Genomic DNA, 20,374 nt, shown 5'->3' on the forward strand with positions numbered 1-20,374 from the left:
GTGCACTACTGACATCCTTCTGTGAACTTAAGGCCTCAGTTTTTGTCACCTACAGGGTGGGTATAGTGACATAAGTYAGGGTCCTTAGATATATCAAGATATCTTCAGGAAAAATAAGAAGTTTAAAATAACATTTTCATTTCATTCCTTTTCCCCTACTTATGAACTTGCARAAACATTTTCCTGCCATCTCAGACAGAAATAAACAAATTGTATTGTAGAGTAAAAAGTTGACTCAGGAGTTAAAAATATCTGCTCTAAAGTAAAAAAAAAAAGGATATTAAGCTCTATTCTGGGTACACCAGTATGCTTCTCTTCACAGCATCAAATGCCTTATTGACAGAAAGAATCAGCAGATGAGCCTTCAGGAAACTGAATGTGTCTCTAAAATATCTCATCATTTCTCAAGAGCAGCCAGTTTGAGGATGTGGAAGGGAAAAATACCAACTTTCATCATGGTGTCTCCAGAAACTGTGCTAAGAGCTCTGCTTGGTGCTCAGCCAATGCTGAATTCCATTGTGGGTATTGTCCAACAAAAAGGCTTTTTCTTGGGCCTGAGCTTAACAGCTGCATGATCCTTCTCTCCCTTGTAATAAYCCACATTGTCTGACAACATGCAAGATTCATTCAAGGAAAGGTTGGTCATCATTCAGATAGCACCTGCATGCTGAAATTCTATAGGAATTCACCATACACCTGAATTCCATAGGAACAATTACATTAAAGCTGGAAAGTACCAAGCAAAGTCACAGCCTGATCCATCTTCTAATTCATTCCGTAGTACAATCAATACATTTGAACACAGTCATGCCATACAAGGACACAAAGTCAGAGCATAAAAACAAGATTTAGAAATTGAGCTCTAGACATGCTGTTAAATACCTTCTGCTTGTTTGCAAACTAGTAATGCTGGATTAGATTACAAAGCAATATAATTAAGGCTGTGTTTCTAAAACTTCTGAAGTGAGTAACAGAGAAAGAGAAAACAAGGTCAATCAAGAAAGAGACACTCCAGTAATAAAGAGGCACATAAGACTTGAAACCAATCAATTTTATACTGGAATTAACTACTGTAATGTGGGAGGTATTAGCTGCAAACCATGTATGTTTCTTTTTTGGAAATAATTTTGTAGTTTCTTTCCCACAGAGCCATTCTTTGCAGGGGTTTTAGGCTGTGAGGGAAGGAGAAGCATGCATGAATGTGAAGTAAGGAATGTATTCCCAGATTCTCTTTTTCTGTCCATTCTGCTGTCTCTTCAACCCTTTCTCTTCTGGTTTACCACCTACATACAGGCAGATCAGTCTACCACCATGYTTTCTCAGTCTGCCTTTTGAATCCACCTCAGGTGGACAGCTTACCTGAATAAAGATCCTGTAGCCTTTGTCAATCTTTCCAGCCTTTAYCTTTTCTAACTTTACAGCACTGACCTCAGCAATAGCTTTCTCCTCTGACCGCTCTTTCACCTTTGCTCACTGCCAGCTCTGCACTGAGGCTGTGATTGCCTCCTTGCTGCATTAGCAGTAAAATGGATCGGTGATGCTTTAACCATACCTAAAAATGGGGACATTACACAGAATTGGCTGACTGAATGAATTAGAAGGTGAACTTCAGAGCCATAATTAAAGGTGAAGTGAATGCTAGATTCTCTAAGTAAACCTTTCCCCAGTAACCATGCTCTGAGGGACATTCATCACWGAAACTTTTAAACCAGTCTTCCTTAAAAAGTGTCCTCTTGCCCTGTAAACCCTTTCAACATCCAAGTTCATCAAGAAGATCCCAAAATTATTTATTTGCTAGAGTCAACGATTCCCAGTTTCTGTGGAGCTTCTTTCTGTGGAAATGTTGGATACAGTTCTGCCCCCAAGTACCAGGGAAGAAAACAGACCAGAAAGAAATTACAAACCGAAAAAAAAAAATGGTAATTTTTCTTAATGTCATTATTTTGTCAATGATCACTTTCAAATGGGAGAGGAATCTATATGATAATGTGATCTTATGCATTGTAAGTATTAAGAATTTAATTAATTTAGCCAACTTGAAACTCAGACATTTTCTAAGAACTAAGATGAATAACTCTTCATTTAAGGAAGCGTGCTAAGTCAGAAGGCAGTATTACCATCTTTTGTTTCCAACACTAGAAACTAAATGAACCATGTGTCCTTGTCAGGATCATAAYTGTGATTAAAAAAAGGCCAGTCTTCAAGCAGGATTAGTGTAAATAAAACATGCACAGAATGTGAGACTTAAAACAGTTTTCTCAAGAATCAGGGACCGAGATACTGCTAAGTAATAACAAGAAAACTCTTCCCCTTTGCTACACCACTGCCTAAGAATACCAGAATGAAACCAATTTTAAAATCCCAGTTACTTTCCCTGCTGAAAAACACATTTGATTTTCCTTTCCAGTTATGGAGAACCATGTCTRTGCGAGAGAACTTTTCAAAAGCAATGCCATTCCAACAGGGAAGGAACTAAATTAATCATTCCTTCTTGATGGCATGATTTGCTGACTGCATCCCTGAGTATTTTCTTTGTTATCAAAATAAAGGTCCAAAACAAAACATTAAATTTTTTATAGAAGCTTCTTTATTCTTTTCATTTAGGTGGCACAAGATGATTATCAAGAAACAGCAGATAGAGTCAGTCCCAGCACACATATGCTATATATACCCAGACTACAAAAATGACAGCATTTCCTACTCTCTGAAYTTCCATTACAAACAAGACTTAGACACCCAAGTGTGTTAAGTAGGATAAGAGTGCTAAATTACTATTGCCAGGTGCAAGCAAATCTTCAAGAGTTCAGAGCATACACCAACCCACATTACCAYAGGGAAGTCAATTCTATCACAGCACAGTGGAACTTGAAAAAAAAACAAATTTSAGAGTAAAAAAGAGGGCAAAGAAGCAAGGTCTTAAATCAACTCTCTTGTAATACCAAATATTGCTCAATAAATAAACAYAATCCTTATTAAACTGGTACTTCACATGTTCTTAACAGAAGGGTCAAGCAACTTAATGTTCCTGAAAAGACTGATAACATGACCACTGGTAGTTCAAGCTGCTGAAAGTACAAAATAAAATTACTATCARATCTACATCTAAACTACTGAACACTGTCCTTTCCTTTTCTTAGAGCAAAGAATAATTTTACTTGATGTATGACTGAAATTCTCAACTCCTGTTTAAAAAAAAGTCTTTTCTTAACCTAACAGATCCCCTGAATCAAAAAGAAAGGAATTAAGTTTAAATCTGACCTAATTCTATTGAAAAAAAAATTCCTTCCTTCAGTTGCTTTACTGTTGCATGGCTCATGTCCCAGTATTAACAAAATCCAACTCTAATTTTTTGCAAGACACATTTATGTAATGGTATTATACAACTTAATGTTTAAGAGAGACAGCTTAGGAATTTCTTTTCTGTGGTTCACATGACATGAATGACTGATTATCTAGGTTCTGCACTGAAAAAAAAAAAAGAAAAGAAAATAAAGCTGCATGTCATCGTAAAAATCATTGCTTTGCTGTACTGGAACACAAATCTCAAGAGGCAGCTCCTACATCATAGCAGACAACTAAACTGATGAAAGTACAATGTGACTTCCAATTTTCTTGTTAGTTCAAAATAAATCTTCATGCAAGAACACACAATACACTCATACATCACAGGGACATGCAGGACTCTCCCACTTGGAAATAAAGGATACCATGTCAACTCATAAAAACTCCTGATGTTGCTTTGATGTTGCTTTTAAAACATGTCATACAAAATTACATTTGCCAAGAGAGGTCCTGTTCTTCCTCTAACAAACAACACTTATCAATAGCTAGAGAAATCAGAGTTGAGTTAAATTCAAGGAAAGCATTTGAGTAAAGCATTGTTATTACACAAGGATCAAACCTGTRGAAAAAGAAAATTAAAACATGGAGCCATCATCTATGAAAAATTAATTAAAAYGGGTCAGTAACATCCATTTGCTCTGAAACATGAAGAAACTAAGCCTACATATTCCATCAAACTCAACTTGAGCAGCAGCTTTTAAGGGATTAGCAAACCTGCTAAGGGATCCTGTCATGTTATCCCTTGAGCAAGCCAAAACCAAAGCTTTTCTTTTCCCCTCCAAAACAATCCTAGTGATTCATGCATGGCTACTCCAGTATTATAAGGTGCTGTAAAGAAGGGAGGATACAAATGCTATCAAGACCTGGGTGACAATTAATCATAGGTCTGCAGGTTAGAATAAGCAGCATAATTCTGGCTGGAGTTACAATATAGTTCCATAAACCTTCAGAAGTTACAAATGGAAGATAAAGAATTTCTGCTCCTCAAGTCCTAAGAACAATTCAACRCTGAAAGAAATCAGAGTACACACATAAAAAAGAGGAAATATTTGTGTTTCCCAAGCTCCCAACTGCCACAGAACTTTGTGGAAGACAAACACATAAACGTTGTTCAGAAAGCCACGAGTGTGGCTTCACATAATTCTTAACTCTCTCACCACCATACTCTGCCCATCAGTMGTCACTTGCTAAAGAACCTTCACTATTCACTTGAACTGTGTTATACATTCTCGGCATAGGTGACATAAGACATTAAGCACATCTATCTGAAACCTACTAAAGGTTTTACCAGAAAAAAAGAGTAGCCCAAGTTTACATTAAAAAATTCAAACCGTACATTGGAAACATACTCTGCAATTCTATTTTATGGTATTCAACATTTTAAGTAGCCTAATCTTAATTGGTAAAATAYTGTAAAACTTCAAAATTCCACTTACATCAGTGAAGCTCACCTGCATGATTTCAGAATTAAACCTACTTTTCATTCCCGTTCATGAAACAGATGAGAGATATAGTACTGATGAACTAAAAGACCTACTTTAAAGATATGATAGTGTATCTAAAATGACACTATTGCATATCTAGCATTATAATTTTGCTGAATGCCCTTAAAAGTAAACTGGCAGTAACACTGCATGCAGACAATAGTCCATTAAAAGCAAACAAATAAAAATCAGAGGAKGCCTTACCGAGCTGTTTTTCTCGCTCTTCTCTCCGTTCTCTGGCAAGCCGTTGCCTGTCATCAACCTTTAGTACTGTTGGATGATCTACAAATGGAGGAAGAGGAGTATTAGGCATACACAGCATAAAACCAAATACTACCAAAATCAAACRTTGAGGAAAATGGCTACTAAACAACTCTAATTATTCTGTAAAATAGATCACATTTTTAGAAATCCATCTTATTAAAATAACACAGAAAATTGATAATTAGAATGCATTCATATTWTTTAAGATGTAAAATACTCCCAAAGAATAGACCGAGGTTTAGCTGTGAATAGCCGGCAAGACTACTATTTGTGAAAACACAGGAAGAAGTTCTATTGTGTTTTCAAGCCTAAAACMATGTGACTGCTAGAGTGTATTCTGAAAAAATGCTGTTTATTMTTCCATAATGTCTCTCCAAAATGCATCCACAGGAAAATCTATTATAATAAAGCATCATCTTCCCACTGATATTGCCTCAAAACAACCAATAAAACCCTATTTCACGACACAAAGAACTTCAGCATCCAAGCAAAACAGGTTGCACCAAAACACTGATCTGGCCGAGTAGCTCTGAAGTAGTTCTGGGTGAGCCTCTGGAAACAGCATGATACTGATCTCAAAAGATGTTTGTGTGCACATGTGTTAAAAACTCTGGCAAATACGTTAAAKGCAGTCAGGGCATCATGTACAATACCAGTACATACTGGCATAATACCAGTAAAGTAAGTTTATAGCTTTAATTGTTCTTGTAGATTGAAACTCAGCTACATGAGTCCTTCACAACTATCTGCGACTGGCCACTTGGATCACAGCAGTAAGGCTAAGGATAATATGAAAATTCTGTGCCAGAGCTCAGGCTTGACTTTAAAAATTCAGGTCTGGTTGGAATAACATCACTTGCTCAGTGATGATTCTGGAAGACAACAAAGTGCTGAACAGCTTCCATCCAAYTTCCATTCTCAGCAATGGAGCTGTTCCAGAAAAAGGGAACAAAATCCAAGTTAGCAATTCATCTCCGCGTGCTGCCAAAACTAATTTCCTACTCAGCCTGTTCTGTTAAACCTGGAAAGCTCCTAATTTTATGCTTTTTTCACTAGCACTGAAAAAGGCTGCTTTGCATAAGAACACAAAAAACCCACAGAAAAATCAAAAAGATTTCTGGGTATAAATAAATTATCTGATTCATTTTTGTATTGAGGGGAATGCAGTTTTTAAGTATTTTACGATAAAGAGCTACCTAGAACACTGCACTGAAAGTGCACAAGACAACAGAGCCTTTTCACTCTTTAGTCTGAATACACAAGTAAGCAACTTGTAAAAACATGCAGGGTCAGCCTACTTGTGTATAGGCTGCATACCTATGAAAAATACTATCAGCAAACAACACAGTGGGTCATAAAACTGAGGTTAAAGATATTTGCAAAATAAGTCCCTGAAGTGAGGCTGTGCTAGACTAATATGGAGTAGTTATTTGAATTAGATTAAAAAAAAAGAAGTACATTTCCATCCTCTAACAGGAGTTTTCTAGCTCAGCATGGCAGGATTTCTTGGGTGAACCAGTTCACTAAGAACTACCTCCAGTTTAATTACTCTTGAACTCTCATCGGTAAAAAACCATTATCTCAACAACTGTCAGACCAGAGCCCCAATTAAGTGTTAATAGCGATGCAAAGGAACAGCTGCAAGGAGAAAAGCCATTGCAGAGCTGGTAGGGAGAACCTTCAAATGTGACAGCCCCAATGGAAGGTGCAACAAGTGAGTAAGTCACCAGCAAAGACAARGTATTATGTCACCCAGTTACAGGTCAATACCAGTGCTGGCTGACCAGCACACCGTGCTGCTGTTTATGATGCTACACTCAGCCATGCCATCACAGAGATTTGTCCGCTGCACGGCGTACATTAGCATTTGGCTGATGCTCAGCAGCGCGCTCACTCGCATGCAGTCCCTTTAGCATGCAGACACAGGTCAAAAGGGTAATAATATTCCTTCTCTCTCGTGGCTGGCACACAAGATTCACAAAACATGAATTTCTGTAGCATGAGTAATTAGTGCTTGTGGAATAGTGCACATTTTCCCTGGAAAACAAGGATTCCCTTCAAGGGCTGTCAGCAAAGTCAATGKAACATCGAGCTGACAGAAAATGATGAGGCGCTGGGGAAAAATGTAAAAACCTGCTTCTTTGAGAATATCCATCCAGTTGGATTTTTTTTTTCCTCTCTTGAGGAGAGAGATTTCCCTATCGGCRAGAGGCAGCAATTCTTCAAAGAGGCAGGAGGGATATGTGGACAGGCAAACTGAAAAGGTCTCCCTTAAGAATTCCTAATTATAAGCAATGGAAGGAATAAAATAAWTTTTTTAAGTTGCCCTCTGCCACTCTGTTCAAAGATACCCAATTATTTTTTCCATATCACACACCTGATAATGTTCACACAAGAACAGCCCCTCTCCCAACACCCTAGGATGTGAGAACAATCCTAAAGAATTCACATTCAGTTGCAGGCTGTGCAGAGTGTGTGTCTTCAGTAACAATGATTTTGCATACATTTGGGATCACAAAGAGCTAAATCAATATTAGCACGAAGATGAGGGCAACACCTTTGTAGCAGACCATCACTGCATTTGCTCTGCAAGAAGCTGGAGCACATATTATTGGTGCAAGTCTTACACTGATAATTAAAATGTCTTTAAGCCTTTAAAATAATCCTTCATAGTTTGGCTACAAGCCAAGTATTTGCATTCTGAATCCAGATGTTCTGCTGGCACATCCAGTGCATAGCATCAATAGCATCAAACTGTGGCAAAAGAAGGAAGTTCACTGGGACTGCTCCCCATTTTATTTCTCATGTCTCATTAACAACCCACCAGGCAGATACCTGGGGGATTGGCTTTTCYTCTTATTAAGTAGGAATACCAGGAAAAACATACAAAATACTCTGAACTCTCTTTGGTTCATATTCATCATCAGACCATAAGCTTTAAGTTACTGGAAAAGGAGATGGAAAACATGTCAGCTGCAATGAATCCTGCAAGAATTTCTCATTTTTTAGAGAAATAATTGCCAACCGGGCATGWGCAAAGCCTAACTGACAACACTCAAGGAAAACCCACATGCTGCTTTGGAAGTTGCAGTCTGGTTATGCTACAATGTGTGGGAACTCACACTCAGCAGCCTATTTCCCTTCACTTATATAACAGGCATAAAATTAAGCCTTTGTATGATAAGCATGTTTGGAGAATAAATAAGCCATAGTTCTATAAAGGAGAAATTAATTTTGTACCTGCTGCTGGAAATTAAGCCTCTAAATTACATATGAAAACAGTGTATGTTAAAATACTTAGAACATTTATTGTGAGTTCAAAATTGATTTTAATAAGTTACTAGTTAATTTTGAAAAGCTCAGATGTCATGAACAGTTTCTTGCAGAAATTCAGCACTGAAACACCAGAAGAAGGTTTTTGTCCCTAATGATATTAACAAAAGGAAAAAGCAAGTTTTCAAATCTTCTGTAGAACTAATACTCAATAAACTCTTAAGCACAGTTGATACTTGTAGAAATTAAGTTCCTAAATCAACAATTTTCATATGTACTTTGTAAATGTGACGAGTTTCAGCTACACTCTGCCTTCCCTCTCTCCACCCCCAAGAACTTTGGATTCCTTTCCAGACACAAGCATGAATGAGGAGAACATTGGAACAGCTAGGACAGTCTCCTAAGAAACGAAAACTGGATTAAACCATTGCAGAACAATGTGAATATTGAACACTATCCACATGAAGAGCTATGGTTTTGCTGTGTAAGGAGGTAATGTTATCTTTATTTTCTCCTCTCTTTCCCACTGCCTATCTGATTGAGAGCAGCCGTGAATCCTGTGCTTTGTGCAGGACCTGGTGCTGTCTGGCAGAGCATGTGAGCTGTGACGGGAATGCAGYACTGGGACTCCTTCCCTCTGGGGATATAGGCCAAAGGTACCCAGTTTGGGGATGGACAAGAGCCTGTCAGTACAAAACAGTCACTGAGCTGCCAAGCTGTCAAGGAGCTGAAAGGGGGATCCACAGTACACCTAGTCCTCAGCAACACAGGCACTTCTGCCTTCTCAGGCACCTAAGCAAAATYATTCTTAACTGCATACTTTAATCGCAGGTACCTGAATTGCAATGCAAGCAGAATTTAGATATCTATGTGCTCTTCAAGATCTTGGTCTAAGAATGCGAGTGGAATGGACCAGGGACACCAAGGACTACATTCAGTGTTTTAGCACATAAATTCACAACTGCCTAAGTGAACAGTGAATTAAATCCACACAGTGTACCCGTGAGGTATGGGGAAGTAATGAGAAATATCTGCCACTGAATAGAGCACATTACAAAACATGGCATGCTTTGTGGTAAATGAAGAAATGCCTGAACAGAAGCACACAATTAATAGAAAGCTGCAAATCTTTGCCTACAGCATATAATTCTCRTTCAAGCACAGATGCAAATACAGTGGTTTCTGTTGTCTTTTCTCACTTCCCAACCCTCATTCCTAAGCTATTCTAAAATTTAAATAGATTTTTTCAGTTTTGCTTCTTTGCAAACAATCACAGATTCCAGACTATCTAAACATGAACAGTCACTGATACCAGTTTTGACTAAAACAGTGAGTTACAAAAGAATCGAACTTTAGAAGCTCCTGTGACAACAGCTGTTTACCAACATGTGGAATGGTGTACCTGSTTTAGTTCCAGTGCTGCTTTGTCCTGAAGTGACTCTCTTATCTTGTGTTTCAGAACCTTCTGTTGCTAAAATAAAGAAGAAGATATCAATTAACCATTTTACTTAATAATGGGTCATCAATATTATTGTAATGCAACTTAAATATTGCCATATTCCCTTTAAATCAGACTGTTCCAAGATTTCACCTTAATCCCATTCTACATCATTTTGCATAGGAAAAAACCCCAAAGGCTACACAGAAAACATTGAAGGCATAATACAAATTCCYGATTCAAGTCGAGGAAAGAGCCACAAGAAGACTGCCTTTTAACAATGTGTTTTAATAAGACATATAAGATGACTTGCAGATYCCAGGTTTCTGAAGGTATGGTACAAGACACTAGTAAAAACTTTACAAATTCCTAACACACCCATAATGCAGAACTGAAAAAAGGACTACTAATGACCTGAATGAAATCTACATGAAGAGATATTCTCATAATTTGTAATAGACTTTTGATCASGCCCTGCCAGTCTAGAACGAGATCTAATTCGGGAGCCTATGAATGCCCTTTCAGCAACTCTTTATGAAGCAAAAATCTTCAGACRATTCATTACTATTACACAAATCACACCATATCCTTGGTTCAGTATCTATCTCTAATTAAAAAACAAGCCAAGAAATTAGATGCCATGATTTTTTCATCTTACTACTCATCTCTGCATYCAGAGTTCCACTGTAGAAACGTTTGAGTTCAGAACACACAATCTGCAAGCAGCCTAAAGGCAGACTGTAAGAATTCTAAGAAGCCTTCCACAAACAGCTTCAAAGWATTTGCAAGCAAGGATAAAAATACAGCTATAAATAAAGCTTAARAGAGGAAAGACACCAATTCACTTGAACAAAAATATCACTAGAAATGAAAGTTGGAAAAAAACCCGATTACTGCAGATTTAAAAGCTAAACAGGCATTACTGTATTAGATCCACTTTAGAAAACATAATTAAAACAAGTTTTCTTCCGAAGGCTCCAAGCAATTTCTTATGCATGTCAGCTTTAACAATATACACACAGCACTCAGTGCCTCAGTAAGTTCATTCCCTTCATGGCCTCACAGAAGTCTTCGTTTCCTTGATTACCTCCTTCMACAGGCATGTTTCAGCATTAACTCAGAGAGTAAAAGATAGCAGGAAGAACGTGTATGTCACATGTACTGTACCCTTTTTGCAGGGGGAAAATGGGTGAGGGAAATAGAAAAATAGTGTTATCAAATGTTTGGTGTTCAAGAGCAATGTTTTGCCAAGAGCAGTGCTCAAAAATCACATCATCTTACAATAAAAACATGCGAAATCTTAAATAATTGTCAGACATTCCTCTCCCTGTCACCTGTRCGGAGTCTCTCGCAATCAAGAGAAATAACCACTGCAGAACTTAACAAATACTGTTTTCAAATGACAGTAAGAAATGTAACACCTTAAAGGCAGCCCAACAAAAAATTTTAGTATTTGCCATTTTAAAGGCCTCATACGAAAGATTAGTTAGACCTGTGGGTAGATGGACTGATATTTGGAAGGTAACTTGAGCACAACTGAACACTTGCACCACCAGGCTTGGTAGCATCTACCATTAGCAAAACCCATATCTGGTGCTGGAGAGTGTCCAGAGAAGGCCAACAGGGTTGGTGAAGGGTCTGGAGCACAAGTGTATGAGGAGAAGGTGAGCGAGCTGGGGCTGTTTAGCCTGGAGAACAGGARGCTCAGGKGGAACCACACTGAGCTCTACAAYTCCCTGAAAGAAGCTTGTAGCCAGGTGGGGATTGGTCTCTTTCCCAGAACAACATGCAGCAGGATGAGAGAAATGGCCTCATGTTGCACCAGGGGAGTTTTAGGCTGGATATTACAAGAACTTCTTCCCAAAAGARTAGTCAGGCATTGGAACAGGCTGCCCAGGGAAGTGGTGAAATCACCATCTCTGGAGGTGTTCAAAAACTTGAGGATRTAGCACCTGGGGCCATGGTTTAGTGGTGAACGGGGCAGTGTTAGGTTAACAGCTGGACTTGATTATAGAGGTTCATTCCAACCTTAACACTCCTGTGAATCTTAATTCTTTATATCTTAGCTCCAYGTCAAAGCTACCTTACTAACATAGTAGTAAAACAAGCTTTTCTCCTGCATGTATTAACCATTTGGAACATTCTCAGAATAAGTCCCACTGTWACTCAGTGGGACTACATCACAATTCCCATCAGCCTGGCCTGGGGCATCATACAGAAAGGGAAGCTGTCATAAAATAGTAAAAATACTGTTTCTAAGAGTTAGTGGGTACACTGATGTTCTAATAGTGTCAGCACAAATTTCTCTGCATCTTTCATACTTTGTGTGCATTATTTTCTTCCAGCATTGCGCCCTGGGATTATGCAACATTCCATTAACTTCAAAGTAGTAGTTTAAAWGCCATCCAGAAAACACACTTGCAAAAGAGCCTAGATACATGAAGAAATACTTTTCCCCCACATTTCCTTGTCTAATATTGCCTTGGAATATTTTGTGACACAGTTTGAATATACATTCATGTGACCACTCATATGACAAGTGATGAAAAGAACAGATGGCACATCATGAATTTTAATGATGCTGGATATCAAATAAGAGAACTGACATAAGTATTTACTAACCAGTGTAGGTGTGCTCCCACATAAAATACCTCTTGCTCTAAGATATAAACAGATTAATCAGACAACTAAACATCTAAAATCCGCACCTAAATATTGACAACACTGGTTTCAATAACCTAACAGATGCCAGAAGAGATAATTTAACTACCTAATACTTGCTCTCCTGCTTAGATTGAACCAGTACCTTTACCTAAGGGAATAAAAATTAGATAAAGAAGTGTTAGAAAAGGATCTTTTTCTATGAAGCACAGCTCCYCTCCCTCAGCTCTGACATACTATATGGCACAACACAAAACAGAAAGTGGTAGCTCAGTTTCTCTGCTTGAGAGTAAAAAATGGGAGGGGGGGRAGGCAAGCAAAGAAATACGTACTGCTACTGAATAATATGCATTTGTAAATGCCGAGCTTTCAAGTAAAACCAGCGGCTGCGCAGAATTCAGTGCATATATCAGAGGCATAGGTGAAAGCAATCCATAAGGCTGCCTAGTGCTAGGGAGGACCTCTGCAAGCTCAGCTTTTCATTTTGCTTTGAATCAAGACAAGTACAAAATTGGCAGATAATTCCTAAACCAGCAGGTTTGTAATGGAAATGAATTCTATTTAGAAATCTCTATCTGTTCTAAAATGTCTATGTGCTCACAATCAGACAGGTTTAATCAATAATTTTATCACCAGGATAAGTACAAGCTCTAGAAGGACTGACAAGCAATTTCATGTAGGATGTCAGTTTACCCCATGTCTCCAGTATAATTATAGTTAATTCCTAYGGCAGTTAACAATCTCTGTACCAAGTACCTGTACCAAAGTTTATTTCCTAACAGGAAAAAAACCACTTTATAATAGCCAGAAGTACTTCGTAAGAGCTGTTTCAGGATCAGTATCTGTCAGACAAAGGCACCTTTAATAGCTTTACAGTCTAAGGTGTTCCTCTTGAAGTAACAAAACCAGTTATCTCCAGCCTCTCCAAAGGAGGTCTGTGTGAGCAGAAGTAGGAATTGCTAGCAGTGGGAAACAAAACAAGTGAAAAGAGAAATTTTATCTTTAAAAGATTCAAAGCTGAGGAAAAGTCTCATAGAAAACACTGAGAAAGGAGGAAAACTATAAGCTTTTAGTGCTTCTTTACAAGCTGGATAARTTCTGGTCAAAGAAGACTGCCCTGAGAGACTAAGATAACACTTTCAAGGGGAAAAACTTATTGAAAATTAGAACCCCTGGGAGGATGTGCTGGAAAGAAGAAAGAACATTCCCCCCGACCCTGGAAAAACCACTGAATGCCAAATATTGACTTGGGAAGCATCAGACTGGCACTTTGACAGGCTTTAAAAAAAAAAAAAAAAACAAACCACAAGAGCTGTGTGGAATACAAACACTTGCTTTTCAGACTGTGGCACATCCAGCACGTTTGCACGAAGAGAACTAGCTATTCCCAGCGAGCTGAATGGCAAACCAAAGGCCCCACAGCAAGGCTGAGGTGCTGGAAAGAAGATGCTTAAGCTCTGCTCCATCAAAGAAGCAAATCAGCCACAAGACAGAGGCAGCTTTATTTCCAGAGGGTCTCTGCCCCCGGAAGTGTAATCCTCAAGAGATTAAAAGCAGTGTGAAGTGGCACTTGAGGACCACAAGCAAGAGGTGCTGCTAAGACCCATGTCAAGGTCAGGAGGTGCAAAGCAGCCCCCCAAGAACTGCATCCCAGCACAGGTCTGGGAAGGGAAGCTGTACAACAGATGCACCGCTGTGGATGGGAGCACAAGCACAGGTGAGCCCCAGGCCTGCAGACAGCCATGTGTGCCTGACAGTACAGATACACCTCTGGGTAAAGGGTGCTCTGAGCACCAAAGGGGTCAGACAGACCACCCTCCAGTTTCCTGCTTTAATTCTACAAGTGAGAGGGAAATATTGAGAAACAGCCATAAGAAAAATATAAATAGCTATATCAGAAGAGGAGGGATTACAGGGRAAAAAAAGAAGAAAATCTAGCTATTCTCTACCTGCCACTTGTCATCTAATCCCCCTGTTTGACTGCATAGCTACTTTTTTTAGCTGTCAAAGACCACTGGGGGTGTGTGTTGAGAGATAGGGAAGGCATCARAAATGACAGCTGGAACAAACTCATGCCTCAGTAAAAAAGTACTGCCAATACACAGCAGAGGAAATTCAGCATTAAACTGGGAAATTTAGAGCAGAGCTAACTGGGAACTGGTACCTTTTTTACTCCTTATTATCCATTCCTGTTACTTTCAATTACCTCCTTACAAATTAAAAACCTAAACCAACAAACAAAAGCCCCACTCTTAAGTTCACTTGCCTAGTTTTTATAGCATGTCATGCCTGGCATGCACAATGTAAAAATACATRGTTTGAACTACTCAGAATTAAGCAGAGAACAAAGTATTCTAAGTTTGTGTAAATAATAATAAAGAGGTGGGTCTAGCCTAGGCAGGTTTATCTAGCCACTGGGAACAGTGGCTAGCTAGCAGGTCAGTCAAGTCAGAGGTATTGCTGTGCTGGGTGGAGTTGTTTAAAGTGCAAATACAGGTCAGAGCTGACAAAATTTATTAGCTTAAATTCAAAACCAAATTAAGACTGAATCCTGAGTACCTGGCTCAGAATAAGCATCTGAGCATTCAGCAACTGGTTGTTCCATTCTAAAGCAACATCACTGAACTTTAGGACTAAAGAGTTTCTTTAACGGCAAAACTGGGTTGTTTATCCCACAAGCAAATTCACATGAGCCATGATCCAGGGGCTGAATACAAGGAAAAGCAAAGATAAACACAAAGTAAAGCTTTCCCACTGCTCGTGACTTTTGCCTCTTCTTACATCCACAGCTTATGAATAAGACATGTAAAAACTACTCTCCATATTTACAGTAAAAATGTATTTTGCAAGTCTTCTTATTCTTTATGTTATCAATAGTGTCCATACATATTTAGACAAAGAATATACTAAATAATATTTTACTGYCATTTATTGTTCCAGAGTTAAGTACATCATTCATTCCACACTTACCTTTTACTTGCATTTTAAAATTGTTAGTTTGGGAACAAATAACAGTAATCTTTCCAGAGATACGTAAGTCTCAAAGTCCTATGGCCGGCCAAAAATTACCAAGATGCATGCAGTATAGCTGATAGATAAAAAGGTAAAAACCAAGCATTTGGATGTTTAATATTAMAATCTTCTGAGTAAGTCACGACAAAATTGTGATCTGCTCTCCTCTTCAGAAGTGTTGGGTGGAATAAGTTGTGAAGAATCCCATTAAAAAACTCACTTGGTAGAGACTAGTTTCCAAAATCTACTTGTCGATAATGACTATGAAATTTCCACTCAAGAAGAGCTTGGGGTGAATATTGGCCGGGCAACCTGTTCCAGCACAGCTGGAGACAATGTTTTCTGGTGCTGCTGCAGTGTACTGAAAATTGGACGGCCAAATTTCTCATGCTGCTGCTTCTACCATCTGTGTCTGAGCTGAACACTAAGTCAGTGCGACTCCTCACTGTCATTTACTCACAGTATAAATACACTGGAGCCCTAATCTTGTTCAGGGCCTGAAAGGTTTTTCAGAAGATAAAACAAAATAATAAATAAAACAGTGCTTTCAGTGAACCAAAATCGCACTGCCACCAGCACTGGCTTTGCTTTTGTGAGCTCTCATGCATGCAAACATGACCATTACCAAAGTCAAGTCCTTCAAAACAAGACAGGAAGGAAATTCTCACCTTCAGCTAACACAGGCTGCAATACGACCCTACTGAGAGGCTTGAAGATGTATCAGAAACCGAAAAACAACCGTTTTGAACACAAAACCAAGCCCTCTGCTTTTCTCATCACCAAATCCATTTGTACATACTGCACAGAAGAGCTGTGTCCAAGACAGTTGCTCTGGCACTTCAACCGTGCAGGAGCACAGGAACTACGCGTCAGCATTTTACCAGTATAAAATATCTCCCCCTCTTCTACCCTTCTGCAACAACTTCAAACTTCCCTTCTATGCAGGATGCAATAAATGGTGTCTTGGGGTTGCTGCTGGTTTCCAAAGAGCAAGCAGCCTGACAGCAGTCAGCTCCTATCCACAGATTATTTTGAAGTAACCTTCATCCTTTAAAGATCTTGCTGCAGAGCCCTTCCTGTGCAGATGTGTTGTCCTGAACAGCTGCTGAGGACAGGAGCAAAAGGGCACAGTAAGAAATCTCTGCTCACACTCACTATGGACAAAGAGCTTCCTGGTGCTTCCAGGAAGGTTCAGAGACCGGTTCAGTAGGGAGTTCAACAGACAGGTTCAGAGCAGCGGTGGGGGTGAGCTCAGATATTATGATTTTTTTAGTGCAACAAGATGGGAAACAAGGGAATAGCTGGAGACTGGAGGACTGGAGGACTTAGCAATAGTGTGCAGGAGGGACAAGGAGAGGCCCAACGTTAACATGTATTTTGCAGAAGCTTGCTCACAAGAGATGTAAGCTTTCCAGGGAATGGGGAAACCAAGACACCGCTGGGGCACTGCCTTTCTCGCAAGCAGAAAGCATTCTGCATTTTGAGGACAAGCATACAAATAGGAACAGAACTGAAGCACAGGTTGGAAACCCTGYACATGGACTGTCCACACTCCATTCCACCCAAAAAACCCAAGCCCTCTTGAAAGCACTGAACACCAGGCTCAAAGGAGATACTAGAAAGACTCCTCTGACAGAGCTACCACCTCAGAAGAAAAACAAACACATAAATAAAACCTTCTTCAGGCTTCTTAATTTAAATTCTTTCAGAAAAGTCTTGGCAGGATGGGTAGAGCTACACCATTAGAGCTCCAATCAAAACCTTTTTGTAACGAGTTTTTGCTCTACTTAGCAACACTGATAAAATTACTGTAGGAGATTTAAAAAGTTTTGCCAACTACTATAGCACTGAGGCAGTAAGAACTGCACAAATTCTGGAGAAGGTTTGGTGGATCTAATGCACTCCGGTGTTTTAAAACTAAAATCTAGATTGATGCTTTGAAACAATAAAGACATGTACCTAATTTGGTTAGATGTCAACACTCAGATTCTCTTCCCTTGTTAAGAGAAGTAGGTTGAAGGAACTTCTGAGGGCACTAAGATGAAGCAAAGAGTACYTCAAGACTATAGACCAGTTTGCTATTTTTAGTACATGAAATACAAGTCTTCACAATTTCAGATAAAAACTTTTTGAAATTTCCATCATTAGCAAATGGAAAATGCCTGTTCTTTTACAGTCTAAACAGCAGTACTTACAGAGTACATTTGCAAGTTAGAGGTTTGAGYCAGAAGAAAGACAGAATATCTGTTTTATTTCTGTTCACTGAAACAGTAAAGCAAAGTTCATGCCTTATTTAAATGCACCTATGAATTAATTTGACATTAAAATATTTTGAATTCTTGAAAGCTTAATGCTTTAGTACATCTTTTTATACTTCCAACAGTGTGCCACTTACCAGTCTGGTTTGCAAATATAAATAAATTAAATGACACCAAGCTGAAGTGACCATACCAGTGCTTTTTGCTCTGGCACTTATCACAGAAGTCTATGATAGCTGCCAAACAAAGCACTGCCACCARTGTTCCTCATCTTCAGTGTCTTGGATGAGGTAAGTCGAGTGAAAACTCACCAGCAGTAGTGTTTGCTACTCATGGAATGGTACAAAAATTGCCATTGTTTTCATCATATTGTAGACTAGAAAGATAAACAGATGATTTAAAACTATCACAGCTATTTCAGTACTCAACTGAAAAATATATAAACCAAAAGCATAAATAAATTTCTTTGCAAACAATCCACAGACATAAACCTGGATGATGCAACTGGCTATAGGAAAAGGGATAACTTTTTTTTTTAAGATTAAACTTGTGTAACTGCTCCATTGGGAAATACATATTTATAAAAGATTACTTTTGGCTGACTATGTCAGCTTTAAAGAGCATTGTATCCTAAAATATTAAATAACATAGAAAATACCAAACCGAGTGGCTTTGTAGGGAGGGTCTTAGAATCTCTTAAGGGTGATAAAAGGAACACAGCATCTGTAACAGCCATTTAAATAAAAGCTGAGACTCATATCCTCTGGATAATTATAATTCATAATCTTACTACAACATAAAACAAGGATAGTAACATAAAAGTATCCCTGGAAAAAAAGGTCCCTGTTTTCTGSTGAAAAAGCCTGTGCTGTGAAGCCAGTTCTGCAGATTGACCAGAAGGCTGGCAAGCTCACCCAGATGCAGATGAGACACGTGAATGGAAGCTTTTTAATTACACATCACCAAAATAAAAGCTGAAATGCCACTGCCTGAGGGCATGCAGGACAACCTCAGTTCCAGACAGCCAGCAATTTGTGCTGTGCAGTCTGTCTTAGGCCATGTGCTGTTCAAACACCAAAAGCAGGCAAGGTGCAAGATGCAGTGATTTGTTTGCGAGACTGTTACACAAGGGCAAACATTTTCAGCCAAGGTGCAAGAGTTCCAGCTGCTTCTCTYTCCTCAGATTTCTCACTGCTGCTGGCAGGCACCATTTTCTACCACAATGTCAGACAGATTCCCACACTGAGGATCAGTGTCAGTGTATTGCTGCAGTAGTTGTACATGGAAGGTCACCTCGGAGATTATGAAACAGAGCACCTGTACAATTTTCTAGATGAAAAACTTTTCTGGACTTCAGCTAGAGATCTGTCTCCAAATTATGAGGTAATTCCTGTGAGTGATTCCAAGTCAGAATCACTGGAGAAGAAGCTTACACCTACTGCTGAGAAATGGAGAATCAGCCACAGACTAGCCCGCTTTCTGTATCACACTGATTCCAAGGTGAGAGCGTTTGAACTGCAGAAAGCAACCTGAGAATCCCATTATTTGATATCCTCACTCAGAGGGCACCAGGATGAAAGCATACTGCAGCCTGTGAGTGCTAGTGAGAGCAACTGCGGTAAAATGAATGTGGTGATGAAGAGAAGGGGAAAATGGATACTTTGCTGTACATGGCTCTATTAAGTAATTGGATCTCGTGATACAATAATTTTTAAAAAACAATGCAATCTCTTTGGTCTCAGCTTTGCAACAAGACGACGTAATCAGTTCTCCCTACCAAAATAAAATAAAATGAAACATTCTTTTTATGCAATACATATTTAAATGACTATGTCACAAAATGAACAATATTTACTGATTAATTTAGGATACTCCCACCAACACAGAGCTTTCCAGACTGACACAGGGCTTTCTTTTTGCCACCCCACTGACATATACAAGTCACCATATCCCTACTGAACTCAGTGCAAACCCATGCTTTCATCTGTGCTTTCAATTCTTCCAACTTAGCCACATGTGCACTGAAGTTCATAGCTACCATCCCAGTGACTTAATGTTTTAGACAGAGTAGACCCATAACGCTGGTACTTCAGSCATCATAGAATCACAGAATGAAACATAGATTAGTTTGGGTTGGAAGGGACCTTGAAGATGATCTTGTTACAATCCCCCTACTGTGGGCAGGAACATCGTCCACTAGTGATCAGGTGGCTCAAAGCCCCATCCAACCTGGCCTTGGACACATCTAAGAATGGGCATCCACCACTGGAACAACTTGTTCCAGTGCCTCATCATCCTCATGGTGAAGAATTTCTTCATATGTGGCAGCATACTGATCATTCAAAAGCAAGACACTACCATTTTTCTGTGTCACAGTAGTTAATTCCTCTCTAGCGTAACCAAGTCATTCTGCTGCCRTGTGGGGACATCCCCACATACAGGCACTGTATTCAGGGGCAGTTTCAGTGTACCCTGTGTAAGAACAATGTGTCATCTTCACCGACATCCAGCTGCTGAGCCTTGTCCTTGCCAGGTGAGGTTTAAGCCATGAGGTTTTAGAACTGTGGTTTTTGTTATAGGTATTGGCTTTCTGGACATTATGCAGAAGAGATGGTTTTCAGAAGCTTTTTTTTTTTTTTTTT

General features: G+C 39.1%; 1 protein-coding gene across 1 annotated transcript in view; it reads right to left on the minus strand.

Moving 5' to 3' along the window:
• MAP7 (microtubule associated protein 7) overlaps positions 1–20,374 on the minus strand; it is a 98,964-nt gene that overhangs the window by 37,243 nt on the left and 41,347 nt on the right. Inside the window, exons 2-3 of the mRNA XM_057379287.1 lie at positions 9,766–9,834; positions 5,031–5,108 (exon numbers count right to left, since the gene is read on the minus strand). Coding sequence (XP_057235270.1) covers positions 5,031–5,108; positions 9,766–9,834 — 147 coding nt within the window. The remainder of the gene's footprint in view (positions 1–5,030; positions 5,109–9,765; positions 9,835–20,374) is intronic.

The sequence above is a fragment of the Malurus melanocephalus genome, unplaced genomic scaffold (genome assembly GCF_030028575.1).
Source record: "Malurus melanocephalus ecotype Western Australia unplaced genomic scaffold, MMel_1.1 scaffold_400, whole genome shotgun sequence".
NCBI classification, from domain to species: domain Eukaryota; kingdom Metazoa; phylum Chordata; class Aves; order Passeriformes; family Maluridae; genus Malurus; species Malurus melanocephalus.